Source organism: Amia ocellicauda, chromosome 18, assembly GCF_036373705.1.
Source record: "Amia ocellicauda isolate fAmiCal2 chromosome 18, fAmiCal2.hap1, whole genome shotgun sequence".
Taxonomy (NCBI): domain Eukaryota; kingdom Metazoa; phylum Chordata; class Actinopteri; order Amiiformes; family Amiidae; genus Amia; species Amia ocellicauda.
The window spans coordinates 11,346,049-11,362,880 of record NC_089867.1 but is presented as its reverse complement, the minus strand read 5'-3'; the positions used below and the strand labels follow the sequence as shown (position 1 = coordinate 11,362,880).

At 41.4% G+C, this 16,832-nt stretch overlaps 1 protein-coding gene across 2 annotated transcripts; it reads left to right on the top strand.

The window, feature by feature from the left end:
• Window positions 1-6,350: 6,350 nt before the first annotated feature.
• Window positions 6,351-15,409, top strand: LOC136713773 (protein-glutamine gamma-glutamyltransferase 4). 2 transcript variants are annotated; one of them, XM_066690990.1, is made up of 14 exons: window positions 6,351-6,915; window positions 7,083-7,256; window positions 7,500-7,606; window positions 7,987-8,119; window positions 9,215-9,333; window positions 9,814-9,921; window positions 10,841-11,015; window positions 11,322-11,457; window positions 11,757-11,860; window positions 11,951-12,205; window positions 12,296-12,571; window positions 12,741-12,910; window positions 13,983-14,119; window positions 14,861-15,409. In XM_066690990.1, exons 1-14 carry the CDS (start codon window positions 6,903-6,905, stop codon window positions 14,997-14,999), a joined length of 2,046 nt encoding a protein of 681 aa, XP_066547087.1. In that variant the 5' UTR covers window positions 6,351-6,902; the 3' UTR covers window positions 15,000-15,409. The 2 variants fall into 2 exon arrangements, with proteins under 2 accessions (XP_066547087.1, XP_066547088.1); XM_066690991.1 differs by lacking the exons at window positions 12,741-12,910; window positions 14,861-15,409 and having other exon boundaries at window positions 13,983-14,114.
• Window positions 15,410-16,832: the final 1,423 nt, after the last annotated feature.

Genomic DNA, 16,832 nt, shown 5'->3' with positions numbered 1-16,832 from the left:
CTAACATTTTGATTATGATTTATTATAATCTCATTCTCCTTGCAAGTCTGTCTGGCCTGGAGGAGAATTGTTAGCTTGCAAAAACCATAACATAACTCTGCACTGTGCCAGAAACGGCAGGCATCCCCAAGGCTGAAGATTTTGTATTTTATTGTTGGTTTATACACGTAAATATCAAATTCTCTCAGGATCCAACCGCGTAATTTATTTTTCATTCTTTTTATCTTTCTTTCTTTCAATCTTTTAAATGCTTCTCATTGGACCTGAAAGCTGAATTGACTGAGTAAATAGAAATTACACACAGGGTTGATATCAAGAGCAACACTGTTTCACACCTTACGGGCTACAAAGAGGACTATAAAAATAAATTAATCTGTCCATCTGTTCTTTGGCAGGCTGTGTTTTTTGTAATACACTTGATTTCAGACACCACAGCTAAGTGTTACAAGTGAACTTTCACTGTCTCCTGATGGTTTTCAATTAAACTACCAGATGTAGAGGCTGGTTTGAAGAATCTATAGGGAAAACAAGACATTTCAGGAAAGAGCTTTCCAGAATATATCACATACATACATACAAACATAGTATATAAACCAATCAGCCATAACATTATGACCACCTGCCTAATATTGTGTAGGTCCCCCTTTTGCCGCTAACAGCCCTGACCCGTTGAGGCATGGACTCCACTAGACCTCTGAAGGTGTGCTGTGGTATCTGGCACCAAGACGTTAGCAGCAGATCCTTGAAGTCCTGTAAGTTGCAAGGTGGGGCCTCCATGGATCGCACTTGTTTGTCCAGCACATCCCACAGATGCTCGAATGGATTGAGATCTGGGGAATTTGGAGGCCAAGTCAACACCTTGAACTCGTGATTCATCAGACCAGGCCGCCTTCTTCCATTGCTCCGTGGTCCAGTTCTGATGCTCACGTGCCCATTGTAGGCGCTTTCGGCAGTGGGCGGGGGTCAGCATGGGCACCCTGACTGGTCTGCGGCTACGCAGCCCCATACGCAACAAACTGCGATGCACTGTGTGTTCTGACACCTTTCTATCAGAACCAGCATTCACTTTTTCAGCAATTTGAGCTACAGTACAGCTCAGATTCTTACGCTTGCCCATTTTTCCTGCTTCTAACACATCAACTTTGAGGACAAAATGTTCACTTGCTGCCTAATATATCCCACCCTAATATATGCCAAATGCTGTTTTGTAGGCAAAGGGTGGTCACACCAAATATTGATTTGTTGTAGATTTTTCTTCTGTTCACTCACTTTGCGTTTTGATGATTGATAAATATAATCTATTAATGTCTATTTTTGAAAGCATTCTTACTTTACAGCATTTTTTCACTCCTGCCTAAAATGTTTGCACAGTACTGTACATTTTGTGGCATTGTCATATATAACATTAAGTACATGTATGTGTATAAAGAATATCTGGCTTAATATAATATATATTTATATTATATATAATATACACACACATATATACTATGTATATATGTATGTGATATATTCTGGAAAGCTCTTTCCTGAAATGTCTTGTTTTCCCTATAGATTCTTCAAACTAGCCTCTACATCTGGTAGTTTAATTGAAAACCATCAAAAACTTTAGCACAGTACTGTATATTCTTAGTTGATCCCCCAGCACCACTTTAACTCCTCTGAATGCAAAGAGATAGGGATTTTGAAAATAAATTAGACAAAGATGAGGTTCTGTATCATTAAACATTAGTCTATTGATCTATTAGTCAGATTGAAAGCATAAGTTGTGCTCCAATGTGACCAGTTACAGACATTGCATTTACACAGTCTATAAAAGAAATGCTGTGCGATTAATATTGAAAGTCTGTGTGCTTTAATTTTGTCACTCTGGGAACTAATCAAAACAATAATTTATGTTATTTTTAAACAAGTTAAACAATCTAGGCCTGTTCCTGCAGTCTTCAAGTTCATCAACCCACTTCTCTTTAAGGCCGTTTGACCCGGAGTCAAAACGCACAAGGTAGTGTTCCATTTGGATAGCCTAATCTGCCAAAAGTCAGCTGGGATTTTCTTTGTTTTCCCTTAACCGTTTCTTAACTGCATGGACTGATGTTATTATTATTGTTGTTGTTGTTGGACATTAGTTAAAAATAATACAACTATAGAAACAACATATTACCTGTTATCTGAAGTACTACAATCCCATTCACACTGAATGACACCAAAATGCAGGCAACGTTGCCAGCTAAAATTGTGCCTGTTGCACCCCATTCACACTGGTTTTAATGCCTGCAAATTTGCAGGATGTACCCATTCACAGAGAAAACAGGATTGGTTCTAACCAGGGAGGCGGTTCGGTTCGGACTCACTAGGAAGAACAAATAGGGAAACGCAAATGATATGTCAATCTAGGTGCAAATGCACTCTTGCTATAGTTGGCTAGAGACTTAACACTAGAACATACATAGACACATCTCTGCGTATCTCAATTTCTCCTGCATATCCGCTGTTACTAAATATTTGAATTGGCGTTTCAGCTGTAAACTCATCAAAATTAATGAGCTATAAAGGCGACAATATGTGTGGGCTTTGTAATCAAATGAGTAATTGTGAAAATGTATAATCATGTTTATTGGTGAAACACGCCAATTTCTACACATCATATATTCATTATTATCATTATTTATTGTATTAGATTTGCACCCGACATAGCGCTGGTCTGATCGGCTCAAGTTTCTCACTTTCCTTTTTTAATTCAGTCCTGATCTCGTTGCAAACCCGGGTCTCTGGATCAATGTCTTGATCATCACTGTCTGATCCTGATGCTAATTGGTCATCCCGTCCACGGAAAGCAAAGTTCATTTTACCTTTCGTCCAAAATTGCCAAGCACGAAATACGTGGGCATTTCGTGGGATAAAATGTGAATTATATTATTACTAGTGTGCGAAGCTCCACACTACAGACATGCGCCGAAAACAAATCACGTGTTCAGATCAAAATCTGCTCAGTGTGTAAAACGAGAGTCGGAAATGTATGTAATAATAATAATAATAATAATAATAATAATAATAATAATAATAATGTATTAGCAGACGCCCTTATCCAGGGTCTACATGGGCTGCGTCCCAAATCGCACACTCGCTCCTACACCCTTCGACAAGTGTACACTTTGCGTGACGTTGGGCTGACGTCACAGAGTGCGCTTGAGTGAGGGTGTAAGTGAAGCTAAAAGCGCTCAATGGGACACTTTAGCGCCTTTGCCTATGTCTGAAAATGTACCTACGCAGTCTTTTCTTGTATTTGTATTTAATTAAAATAGTAATAATAATAATAATTTTGAAATACACTGTTCGTCAATATCACCTCCTAGTTTTATAGGATACTACTTCAGTAATTAATTAAATGATAGTTTCCAAAACATGTTTTGGTTTACCTTTCTAATCGTATATTTAAATCATGATTATATAATCATTTTATTTTATCTATCTACGTATTATTTCGTTGATCCATAATTTAACAATTTCTACAACTGTGTAGCTAACATTACATATATATGCACCCGCCGCTGGTATTTTATCCCAGGTGACGTGTCTCCGCCTTTAACGCAAAGAGTTCTGGGACTTCAGCGCTAAAACACTTCCGCATCAGTGCGCGGTTTTGTTCACTCCGCTGAAGGAGCATTGAAGGATACAAACGGCTCGATTAGGCTCCTTCCCTCGCTCCCTGAGGGTTTGGGACATCCCTTAAGATGGCCACCGTAGTACTTCCGCCCCGCAAGGGAAGAGAACGAGGGAACAAGTGTGCGATTTGGGACGCAGCCAAGGACTTTTACGTCTAAAAACGTGGTTTTCTTCCGGCAGCCATCTTGGATCCGGTCTCCGCTATGCCAACATCCGTCTTGGTAAGGAGCAGACGCCATTTTAGAAATAACGTGTGACCTATCAAGTTTAGTTAGATCAACATCAATCCAATAATAATATGTTCAAGTGAAAAAAAAAAAATGCCCACGGGTGCTCTGGTCCTCAGCACAGTGTAGACTCGACTATCCTCTCCGCGGAGACGGGCGCTCAGCGGCCTTATATAGCACACGCGTCACTGCTGCCTCTGACGTCACGACACGGCGTGAAGATGATCGCGATTACAATTGATGGTTTATTTTATTTTAATCTCGCAGGGCGATTATACTCGTAGATTTAAAGTCTTTTATCCTGAATGCATCTATTCAGTTACAATTCCCACGCACCGTTTTTATTTTGTTTACAAAATAAGCCTTTATTATAAAGTTGTTTACATAACTTAATTGTATAGGTTACACATTTTTTTCCAAAAATGCGTCTGCTCCTTACAAATATGGCCTTTTCGACTTTATTACCGACATTTCCGACTCTGAGCAGATTTTGCTCTGAACTCGGGCTGTTTTCTGCGCATGTCTAATGTTGCCCTCAGCTCCGCCCTGAAGCCCCGCCCACGAGCTCTTGATCCTGACAGCTGATTGGTTCCCAGTCTGGAACGGCGCATGTACGTGAACAGATGAACACAATAAAAGGCAGTAACAGTAACAGTAACAGTAAGGCTCCTTACAAACAGGGCTTGACGACTTGTTTCCTTCCCGGCAGCCATCTTGGATCCGGTCTCCGCTACGCCAACATTTGGTAATTAAAATAATCGGTGGCTGCTCCACTAATGGAATCAGTGGTTCTTCATATACATTAATTATATACTGTGTGTGTTATTGAAATGTCCTCGCACAGTGGTCCCGTTCTTCTGCTATAGTAGAACTCATTCATTTACGTTTTTTATTTTCATAATTAATTCCCGGATGTTGGCGTAGAGGAGAACGGATCCAAGATGGCTGCCGGGAAGACAACAGAGCACGTTTTTAGACGGAAAAGCCGTCTTTGCAAGGAGCAGACGCCATTTTGGAGAGAATATGTAACCTATACAATTAAGCTAGGTAAACATCAATCCAATCCAATAAATTTAAATACAAGAAAAATATGTTGAAGCGAAATGGAAATCCACCAGGCGGTAGTAGGAGTCGACGGTAGGTAGTAGAGTCCACAATCGGTTTTAACAATTTAAGAAAATAAATCCTTTGGGATGCTTAGGTCTATTATGAAGTTGTTAACCTAGCAGTATTTAGTAGTTACAGTGTAGCACTTGCTACTGCAGCGCTGTTTGTTTCCACGCCAAACGCCTTCTCCATAACTCGCACCCTCATGCTGCGCAGCCGTACATGCGTTGGTGATGTATATCCAGTTCATGTATATATGTGTGTGTACACTCACCTAAAGGATTATTAGGAACACCATACTAATACTGTGTTTGACCCCCTTTCGCCTTCAGAACTGCCTTAATTCTACGTGGCATTGATTCAACAAGGTGCTGAAAGCATTCTTTAGAAATGTTGGCCCATATTGATAGGATAGCATCTTGCAGTTGATGGAGATTTGTGGGATGCACATCCAGGGCACGAAGCTCCCGTTCCACCACATCCCAAAGATGCTCTATTGGGTTGAGATCTGGTGACTGTGGGGGCCAGTTTAGTACAGTGAACTCATTGTCATGTTCAAGGAACCAATTTGAAATTATTCGACCTTTGTGACATGGTGCATTATCCTGCTGGAAGTCGCCATCAGAGGATGGGTACATGGTGGTCATAAAGGGATGGACATGGTCAGAAACAATGCTCAGGTAGGCAGTGGCATTTAAACGATGCCCAATTGGCACTAAGGGGCCTAAAGTGTGCCAAGAAAACATCCCCCACACCATTACACCACCACCACCAGCCTGCACAGTGGTAACAAGGCATGATGGATCCATGTTCTCATTCTGTTTACGCCAAATTCTGACTCTACCATCTGAATGTCTCAACAGAAATCGAGACTCATCAGACCAGGCAACATTTTTCCAGTCTTCAACTGTCCAATTTTGGTGAGCTTGTGCAAATTGTAGCCTCTTTTTCCTATTTGTAGTGGAGATGAGTGGTACCCGGTGGGGTCTTCTGCTGTTGTAGCCCATCCGCCTCAAGGTTGTACGTGTTGTGGCTTCACAAATGCTTTGCTGCATACCTCGGTTGTAACGAGTGGTTATTTCAGTCAAAGTTGCTCTTCTATCAGCTTGAATCAGTCGGCCCATTCTCCTCTGACCTCTAGCATCAACAAGGCATTTTTGCCCACAGGACTGCCGCATACTGGATGTTTTTCCCTTTTCACACCATTCTTTGTAAACCCTAGAACTGGTTGTGCGTGAAAATCCCAGTAACTGAGCAGATTGTGAAATACTCAGACCGGCCCGTCTGGCACCAACAAATATGCCACGCTCAAAATTGCTTAAATCACCTTTCTTTCCCATTCAGACATTCAGTTTGGAGTTCAGGAGATTGTCTTGACCAGGACCACACCCCTAAATGCATTGAAGCAACTGCCATGTGATTGGTTGGTTAGAAAATTGCATTAATGAGAAATTGAACAGGTGTTCCTAATAATCCTTTAGGTGAGTGTATATCAGAATCACTTATTTTGTATTCTTCAGATTTGTACTTCTCACTAATATTTCATTGTGCAACGAAAAGATGAAGGAAAGTAATTGATAACAGGTATTTACTTAAAGATTATCTAAATGCATGATTGTGTTCCGAGTAACTTGAATCATGAGTGCTAAGGCTTTATATAAACTGAGCTGAATAAACCTGAGCTGAGCCAATTTTCAGATGTATATTTTCTTTTTCCTGAAGAAAAAGCACCCTGTTTGGCTATATGTTGTACTGGTCACCTCCCACCATGCTCCTGATTGGAATACACTCTTGGCATCTCTGAAATATGATTTGGCCGGTGTCCAAAAAGAGCAAGATAAAGGTGGTACAGATCAGCTTGCCTTCTACTGTTCTTTCACTTAAACCTCCCTGAAGTGTGCAAACATGAACCAGTCCGGTAAGTTCTGTCTTTAACTTTTTGTTATGAAAGTAAAAAATACTAAAAATCAGATATTAATGTTTTAAATGTATGGTTGTTTGTTTGTGTGTGTGTGTATATATATATATATATATATATATATATATGCATTATTGGATTAAGAAACCAACCATGTTTTATAAAAGACTTGAAGGTTACTGGCATCGATTTCCTGAAGCAGCAGAATGAGGAGCTCCATCACACCTCTGAGTTTGTGACCCCCAGGCTGGTGGTGAGGCGAGGGCAGCCGTTCGTGGTCAGCCTGTCCCTGAGCAGAGCGCACAGCGCCGGGGACCAGCTGCACATCCACCTGTCTGTGGGTAAGCTCTCTCTCTCATGGACTTCCCATGTGGCTGCTGCACTCCATACCCACAGAAGTGACAATGCGCTTGAAATCGATTTCTCTTTGCAGTGTCTGATCGCTAAAGAGAGACCTAAATTGTTTTCTCTTGTATCAACACATTGTGAGCCATCATATTCTTTTTACGCTTTATGTACCACATACATTATAATAATGTATTGAATCCAATGTGTTTTTTGTGTCCTTCTCCAATGCCCCTCAGGCGCCCAGCCCCTGCAGTCCCAGGAGACGCTGGTGATCATTCCCGTGACGCAATCTGCAGTTGCGCAGGGCTGGAGCGCAAGAATAATCCAAACGTCCGGCCAAAAGGTAAAGGGAACACTTCTTTTTTTTTTTTTTTGCAGGATAATTAAACGTATGTCTTTAAATTGTAGTCTGCCAGCCAGGGCGTGTCAAAATAATTATTGTACAACTTGAAAAGGTGCTACACTTGCTGCAAGGGTTTTTCCTGTAAAGCGCGCCTTAACTTTTGGAGTGACACTTCATCATAAAGTACTTTTTGTCATGGAAAAGTACAATTTTATAACCCAAATCTAGACAACCAATAGCCATTTAATCTTCTGTGACCCACGGACGTTAGTTAATAAGCAGAAAATGAAGAATACCACCACCAATGCTATATAAAGGTTTAAACCTCAATGGCAGTGTTATGTTTGCACACTCCGACTGTTCCCTTGTGTCCACTGCAGTGTGAAGTGGAAGTGAGGACAGCCCCCAACGCTGCAGTGGGACAGTACTCCTTCAAGGTGAAGATTGGAGAAGACTACCTGTACAGCCCGGAGGACAGCAATATCTATGTGTTGTTTAACCCGTGGTGTGAAGGTAATTTGACACCTGCCAGTCATTTGTCACTGAGTTTGACTCAATTCTCTTTAACTCACTCACCCCCATTTTCACCTGGTTGGACTTCTTGGATGTGCAAGTGTTTAATATGGACATTATAAGGAGTACAGGTATGTTACACCTATCAAATGAATCTAGGCAACCTGTAGTATAATATTCTGCATAGCTGAGCATGATTAGACAGACTGTATTACAGTACCAAGTTTGTTTCCCAAAAACAAAATTGTTTTTTGAAAGTTTGACCTTTTTCCTCTATTAAAGTATTTTTTTTTTTTTTTAACGTTTAGTTGAAATACCACTCACATTGAAATGGAGAAGTTGTTGAGTGTAATGTGTATTTGAAAACAACTCACAAGAGGGCCATTTCTCTACTATAAGGGCCAGGAACATGTGGGACCACTCAAATAAAAGCATACAAACTACCAATTCAGTTTCTGCATTGTTGATCATGATTAGACATGCTATACTACAACACTACCACCTTTTTTTTAATAAGATAAATAATAGCATAGTTATGAATTGTTTCCCCTACTTTGTTAAGATCGGATGTTGCTGTGTGGAGATATTTACTTGCAATCTTGTTATCATTTGAAAGCCCCAAGTCTCTGTTTTTGGCCATAATAATGCCAGCGTTATTAATATAAAAATAGGTGGGTTGAAAACAATGGGGTTGAGTGTAAAGAGTTAATGTTCTGCTTCACTAGTAACCTTAGAACCCTAAAATGATTTTATAACCCTTATTAAGTGGGGGGGGGGGGGAAAGTGAAAATGTAATTGTCTTAAAATTCTTCAGAATCATTTTTTTATATATACTCTAATGTGTAATTCATTGTGGAAAAAGGGAACTTTGTATTTAGCTGTGCTTGAAAGCATGAAGTCTGTAGAGTTGTGTGTTGTCTGTCCTGACTGGATCTGCTGTCTGCGACATCAGTGTGTTAAGTGTGAGTAAGTTTAGTAAGCTGTGTGTATTTTGTGTAACATAAGGAAGTTCACCCTTTGAATAATGTCATTCATCTTCACAATGTGTCTGTACATGTCTTGTATCACATTCCTCATTTCACCCCTGTCTGCCAGGTGATGGGGTGTACCTGCCGGATGAGGAGGCGAGGAAGGAGTATGTTATTAATGACACTGGGTACATCTACGTTGGCTCGGCTAATGACATTACCGGGAAGCCATGGAACTTCGGCCAGGTACTGTCAGACAAACCTAAAGGCTGAGTATACCTGGGGAGCATGAGAGCAATCCTGAATGCAGAACACTAATCCGATTGTTAACTGCCCGGGATTGAATAAAGGCGTTTCAGATAGTGGCTTTGCATTGCCTGTGGAGGTACAAAGTCATGAGTCATGATATATGTAAAAACACAGACTTTGGAAATGGAAGAAACAATGGCTGAATTTACAGACTGCTGAAAAGGTAGAATTACGTAAGTTGAATTACTTTAAAAAAAAAAAAAAAAAAAAAAAAAAAAATGGTTCAGTAGTGTTGCTTTTTATCTAATGTTTATTCAAGCATGAAGCAAAACAGCCACAACCACCTTAAACAACTAATGACTGTGCCTTAGCTGCGTCTTGGCAGAATTGATTTTGAACTGATGGTGGCAGTAAGCGGACATGCTGGCTGTCAGTGACGAAGTTCAGCAGTATGTTGGCCTGTCTCTCCCCTCGCAGTTTGAGGAGAACATGCTGGACTGCTGCCTGTTCCTCCTGGATAAGAAAGGCCTGAAGCAGGTTGCCAGGAAAGAGCCGGCGCGTGTGGCCAGGGCCATGGCTGCTGTGGTGAGGGCCTCGACCGGGCACACTGAGCACAGCAACCCACTGCTGTCTCTTCAATTAGCCATAATACTAAAACCAATAATAGTACATGTTTTTTTTTTTTTTAATGCCTTTATACTTCAAGGTCCAAGGTATAATCACAATTGACAGGTGAAATAATGGTATAGGGAATAGGATACACAAAGGCAGGGTTATGGTTCAAATGTTTTATTTTATACAGATCAGCAGTGCAGGAAAGCAAACAATAGCAAACCAAAACTGTCTTCAAGCCATACTAAGTTAGCTTAACTAACCATCTCATTCAGTCCCTTCATAATAAACAAAACCACCAACAGTCCAAACAAGTAGGTCCTCAATTCTCTCCCAGGTGCAGCTGGTTCTTTTGGGATCTGCCACCTGATCGCAGATGGCCAATGTTCGTTCTTCAGTCTGTCCTCCCACATGGACAATAAAACAATAAGCCTCAATTTTAAAAGTAGCAACTTTTCCTGATCCTCCAAACATAATCGGGCAGAGAATTCCACTGTGGGATACGTTGCATGTACTGTCACATTAATAAATAAATGAAAGGAAAGGAAATAATTGAAATTAGCTGGAATTTAATCTACTTTTCTAGAGATGTTACATTGCTGACTTTCGATGAAAAATAAAAACTGCTACAGGGGACAACATGCAGCTTATATAAATTCATTAATTCTATCAAGGGAATGATTTAAAACCAAACCAAGAAAAGGTTTTGGAGGAATGAAGATTTAGTTTTTATTACTTTTTTTCCCCCTTCCAACAAGACGCATGCGTTTGTCTTCAGAAAAAAATCTATAATGCTGTACCAAAGACTTGTTTTATGTCTGTACTGTGGTTTGAAGCACTTTGACTTTAGAAAGACGGTTTTATAATCCGTTAATTAATGGGGGTGTTACAGGTCAATGCCAATGATGAGAATGGGGTGCTGTGCGGAAACTGGTCTGGGGACTATTCAGATGGCACCCCCCCAGTCCACTGGACTGGGAGTTTGGCCATCCTGCAGGAGTACCACAAGTCAAGAAAGCCGGTCTGCTATGGCCAGTGCTGGGTGTTCTCTGGAGTCCTCACTACAGGTACCTTCACAGCATTGCTACACTATGGGTTTCCTTTTGCTACTATATCATTCCAGCTTCTCTAGCAGGGTGACTTCAGCAACCATACAGTTATAATGGAAACAAGGAAAAAATCAGCACCACATTTGTAACACTAGTTTCAGTACAATGCAGTGTAACTCTAAAAGTCTCAATATTAGGGAGTTGTTCATTGTAGAAGCTCCTGTTTGTGAAATTTAAGTTATTTTTGTGACAGTGTGACCATATTGACTTATTCACATGCATGGCAGTATGTGGTGGTTTTCACATGACATCCCCCCCACACAGTGATGCGGTGCCTGGGAATCCCAACCAGAAGCGTGACCAACTTCTGCTCAGCCCACGACACTCAGGGCAACCTCACCATCGACATCTACCTCGACCAGCGCGGGCAGAGACTTGACATCACTACCGATTCCATCTGGTAAACTGCCTTCACCTCCCAGGCAGGGACTGACGCTGTGCATGACTGCCCTTGCCAGCACGCCTCCACGCAGCTGCTTGTTCATTTGGTTTAGTGCACGGTCGCGTGGATGATGGCATCTGTAGAATGGAGTGTGTCAGCCAGGCAGGGTTGACCTGCAGATGTGGATCCTTTGAATACAGGATACTGTAGATATGGCTGCTAGGAATCAGAAAATTCTGGATGGGTTGCACAGCTTTAGCCTAGGTTTTCCTCTGCTGCTCTTAAATAAGCCCAAACTGCATTTTCTGCCTGTCAAGGAATTTCCATGTGTGGAATGATGTGTGGATGAAGAGACCGGACCTACCTGAGGGATATGATGGCTGGCAGGCACTGGATGCCACTCCACAGGAGAAGAGCGAGGGTAAGGAGCAGGGTGTAAGTGGAGAATGGTTCGGTGTGTGGAGGTTACATGTAAAGATATCGCACGTTAACCAGCCATCTCCACATTTAGGTGTCCATCAGTGCGGCCCTTCAGCTCTCAAAGCCATAAAGAATGGAGAGGTCTACCTGGCCCATGACACCAAGTTCGTTTTTGCGGAAGTCAACGCTGACAGGATCATCTGGCTGGTGAAGGACCCAGTGCGTGAGCCTGAGAAGATGATCAGGCTGAGAGAGCATCGCAGTGCTGTTGGCAAGAATATCAGCACCAAGGCCGTGGGCAAGGACATGCGCCAGGACATCACCATGGAGTACAAGTTTGCAGAGGGTGAGATACAAGGCTGGTTCGCCCCCAGTAGATGCATTCAGAGTATTGCATTAGTGTTGATCTAAGTTAAGGTGCCTATGCGGTCTTCAGGTACCCCTGAGGAGAGAAAAGCCGTAGAAAGAGCCCTTGCCGTCTCTCGCCCTGATGTTCCTTTCCCGACAACCCCGACTGTCCAGGTTGGCTTCGAGTCTCGGAACGCCGTCCGTCTGGGCACTCCGGTCACTCTCCGCATCTCCCTCAGCAACTCCTCTTCTCGGGACCAGACCATATCCCTCACAGCTTCCTGCCAGCTACAAACCTATGATGGCAAGAATGTGGCCACCATCAAGGTGCTGAAGCAAGAGGTGACAGTCCAGGCCAAGAGCTGTAAGTCGCATTCCTAACTTCATACCTCCCCTATACAACCTTTAGATCAAATATTGTCAATATAAGGGTCTAACTCACTCACTATCCTTAACTCTTGCCCTAATCTTAACCCTAGTACTTATGCTAGGCTCCACCAAACTCTGTGTCCATTGATTTGTTGCTTTGCCAGCTACGGCTGTGCCCATCGAGGTGGAGGCTGCCGAGTACCTGCAGCACCTGTCTGTGGTCAACGATGACCTGTTAGTGCGCGTCACCGCCGTGAGCAAGACCAAGGAATCCAGCTCCATCTCTGTGGACGACGCCACCCTTGCCTTCAAATACCCACCCATCACTGTGGATGTAAGCCCAGGTTATAAAGATACAGGCTAGCTGTGGAGCAGTGGTTTTCAATTCTCTTATTATGGTATTGTCTGTCCTGGTAACATGAGTGTCCTGTTTATGATCCAATTGTCTGAAAGCCTGGTGAGGATGGTTGAAATTAGACTCCAGTTAATGAGCTGCCTCAAGTACTCGCATAGCTCATTAAGATTAGAGAAATGTACTAATGAACCACTTGTGTAATTTGAATCGCTACACAAGGGTCACAGCCAAGTGGTCAAGACAGAGCTTTGATAAGGGTTGGACTAACCCAAGTGCAGTCATCTAAAGCTCAACCTTTTATTTCTGCATTGCTTATTGTTGTTGATCTTATTTAAGTCACCCTGGACAAGGGCATCTGCTAAGAAATAAATAATACAAATAATAATGTAAAAGAGATGCTCTCGACTACTGCACAGTTTAGATGTTAATGCGGTAACGTATGTCTTTAAATCTCCTTCTTACCATTCCTATCCTGGTATTTATTTTTTATATCAACCATAGAGAACCCCCTACCTGCGACCAAGACACACGAAAATGTGGATGATTTATACAAAATTTAAGCTATGGTTCCCACACACAGTTTAAAGAGAAAACGAAAGGTGTACTTTAAGAGCAGAATGAGATTATAATAAAGAGAAATGTATCTGCTATGGGCAACTTCCTTGTCTTTTCACTATTGGTTTGGCACATGAGAAATGGATAATTGCAAGTGAGGCCATATGGAGAGAAACCGATTTGGTTACAGGCAAACGTTTGACCCATTTAGATCACTGCCACTTGGCAATGGTTCCTTATTATAAAAATGTCAATCACATTGAAAGTTGTCGTTGCTGTAACAGCAGACGTATAGATAATGGGTATGGCCCTTGCTACTACACAAGCCCTGTATGAGGCAAGGGAGTTTAAATAAGCTATGCATTCATGTGATGTCAAAGTTTAAGAAGAAGCCCTTTTAGAAAAATCTACATTGACGTGACCTATTGGGAAATTTATAATTGATACGGTTTTCAAAACATTGTGATCCTAACAGTTCTTTCATCTTATGTCTCAGATGCCGGAAACTGCCAAGATTGGGGAGCCGTTCACTTGCACCTATACCTTTAAGAATGATATTGGTATTGCAATGGACAACTGCAAGCTGCATGTGGAAGGACTGGGCCTTTTCCGACATGAAACCTTTAACGAGGGGTAAGAGAGAGAGAGAGAGAGAGACCCAGGATTCCTAAACTTGCCAGCAACAGCACTGGTCCATTTTTCTTCCTAAAGTGAAGAAGTAAAGTGTTTAAAGCAACAAATTCACAAAAGCCACCAAGAGTTATTTCTGTGTAGTGTTGCAGCTTTAGCAGGTGATGCACTCTCTGTAGATAAAAAGGTATCAGACAGCGCTCTTCTGGGAATGCCAAGTACATCAGGCCTGTTGCAGCCTTCATTTCTGGCTGAAGTGGAAAATGAGCTGGCTCTCGCTCAGGAGACATCTGGAGGGTTGGGAACAATGTTTTGTCTGTTGCGAGAGACGCGCTTTGGAGCAGAATATAATACCCTGTTATTTTTCCTGTAATGATTTGATTAAGTATAATTTACTGTCCCTTAATCTGAATGTAATTTTAAACCCAATTTTTCCTCTAAGTAGGTTTTCTCTGGCTGTTTTGACCGATGGTTTTGTGAGATGGTAGAATTGTGATTTCTGAAAAAGATATTCCTTTTATGATCTGTGGCCTCCAGAATAATACATCCGTATGTTGTTGTTATTGCATTTAGCATATATTATTAATCCAAGGTGATTTAAATGAGTTTTCAACAGCAAACATAACATGTACTGCATACACACAAATTTAACCACATCACAAAAAAAAGCACAGGCTACAGCTGCAAAAATAAGCCGTTTCGATGCTGTACAAATTAAACTGGATGTCTTATTGTCTGGTGTAGGAACATCAGAGCGGGTGGGATCTTCAGGTCAAAAGTGATCTGCACACCGACCAGAAGTGGGGAGCGGAAGATTATCGCCAAGATCACCTCCGATCAGATCAATGGGATCAATGCAGAGAAATCTATCGTGATCAGCTAAACTGCCACTGGAGAGCTGAGGCACTGAGCAGCAATAGGTACTGGACAAGGAGAAGGACAGCTTTATCTAATCATCTTTCGCTAACTTTACAGATTATATCATGGGCTTATGACAGAAATCTAAGTTTAAAGTGAGGGTAGCAGGTAAGCATGTATATCCCTACAGTACTGGTGTTAGATTTCCCCCAAAATAATAGCTACTGTTAAAAATGTGAATTAATCAATCATAGCTCCCTGTAGTCTACACTAGACTGAATTAAACGTAAGTGGGATTGCTTTGGTGTCAACATACAGTAGAAGCAGATGCTTTGGGAGAAAGGAATACATAAGGTAACCAATTGGGTCAGTCAGTCAAAATAAGATACATTTTTTGCATATGTATGTATTTTTACATTTGAGTAAAATCTCTTAACAAAATGGCCTGCCACATTGCGTTTTGCTTTTTTTACTGCTGCCTTGAAATTCTTGTGTGCCATCAGAGGGAACCGCTCTCTTTTGCAGGTTTTGGCAGCTTTGTTTTATTATTGATTTCATCTCTAGTTGATGTATTACTGAGTAAATGGAAAAGGATGTACAAATGATTATATATATATATATATATATATATATATATATATATATATATATATATATATATATATATATATATACACACACACACACACACACATTTACATGCATCAGTATTGCTTCCAAATATGCCATCAATCCCCCGCTCTGCAGAAACTGTCTCTGTGATTAGATAAGCAGGTACTCTTACATTTAGATTTGCTCAGACACAGTATATAATAGCAGGAAGGCATAAAACTCAGGGCCTGCCTGGCATGAATACCTGCCTGTTCAATCAAGTCACTTTGTATATAAATCTTTTTTTTTTTTTTTCCCAAAAGGAACTGAAAGACTCAGCTGTTCCATAGCATTGGCAACAAACCCACTATAAGTAGTGTCTTATCACTACTTAATGCTTACCCTTACTACATGTAGTTATGGATTAAAATGTTCCTCTTAGAGTCTAGTATTGAATCAGAATGAGCATTGCTGTCTAGTAGGTTTAAAACACTGTAGTTATTTAAAATACACTGACAAGATACTCCATACAGTGAGCAATGACCAAGACGTTCAGTTCCCTCTGTTCCTGCCAGCATCCACTTTTGCCATGCTGTAATGCTAATGCTCTGTTACGGTGTTGTTCCCAGAGGTGCATGCAGAGCCTACACCAGTTAATGAAGCACCCAACAGTGTAAGGTAACTACAGCTACTACAGAGCTTCTCTTTGGGGGCTTGGTCTGTACATAAAATGTGATTTGCCATCGCACCTGACTTCAGTGTGGTCCTACTAATAAACAGGATATCCCACTGGAGGTCATTAATTGGATTTCCTGTGAAATTTTCTACCCTGACCGCTTTTGTTTGTTTGCGGAAAACATGACAAGCGGGACCATTAGGTGCATGACTATTAGATTTCCCAGAGGACGGTTCTCTTCAAGTGTAGCATATCGAGTCAAACCAAACTTTGAGGTGCCTAATAATAAATAATGAAATCCATCGCTGGGAGGCAGCAGACAGGTAGACTGTTGCCTTCAAGTGTGCTTTCAAAATCTCAACATGGGCTTCTGGTTTATCATGTGTTCCTTTTTCACAGCAAGCCAACAATAACAAAAAAAAAACACCTGCCCTATCCTAATAGATCTCAGTGGATTCAGCTAGGTCCCTCTTTGGCATTAAACAGTTCTATGTGCATTTGCCTGCTTCATAAAACATAAATGCTTCCCTTGTTCTGCAGTCTCTAGCTGTATATTCTGAAGCAGAGGTAAGCATCTCAGCTGACTGGTAA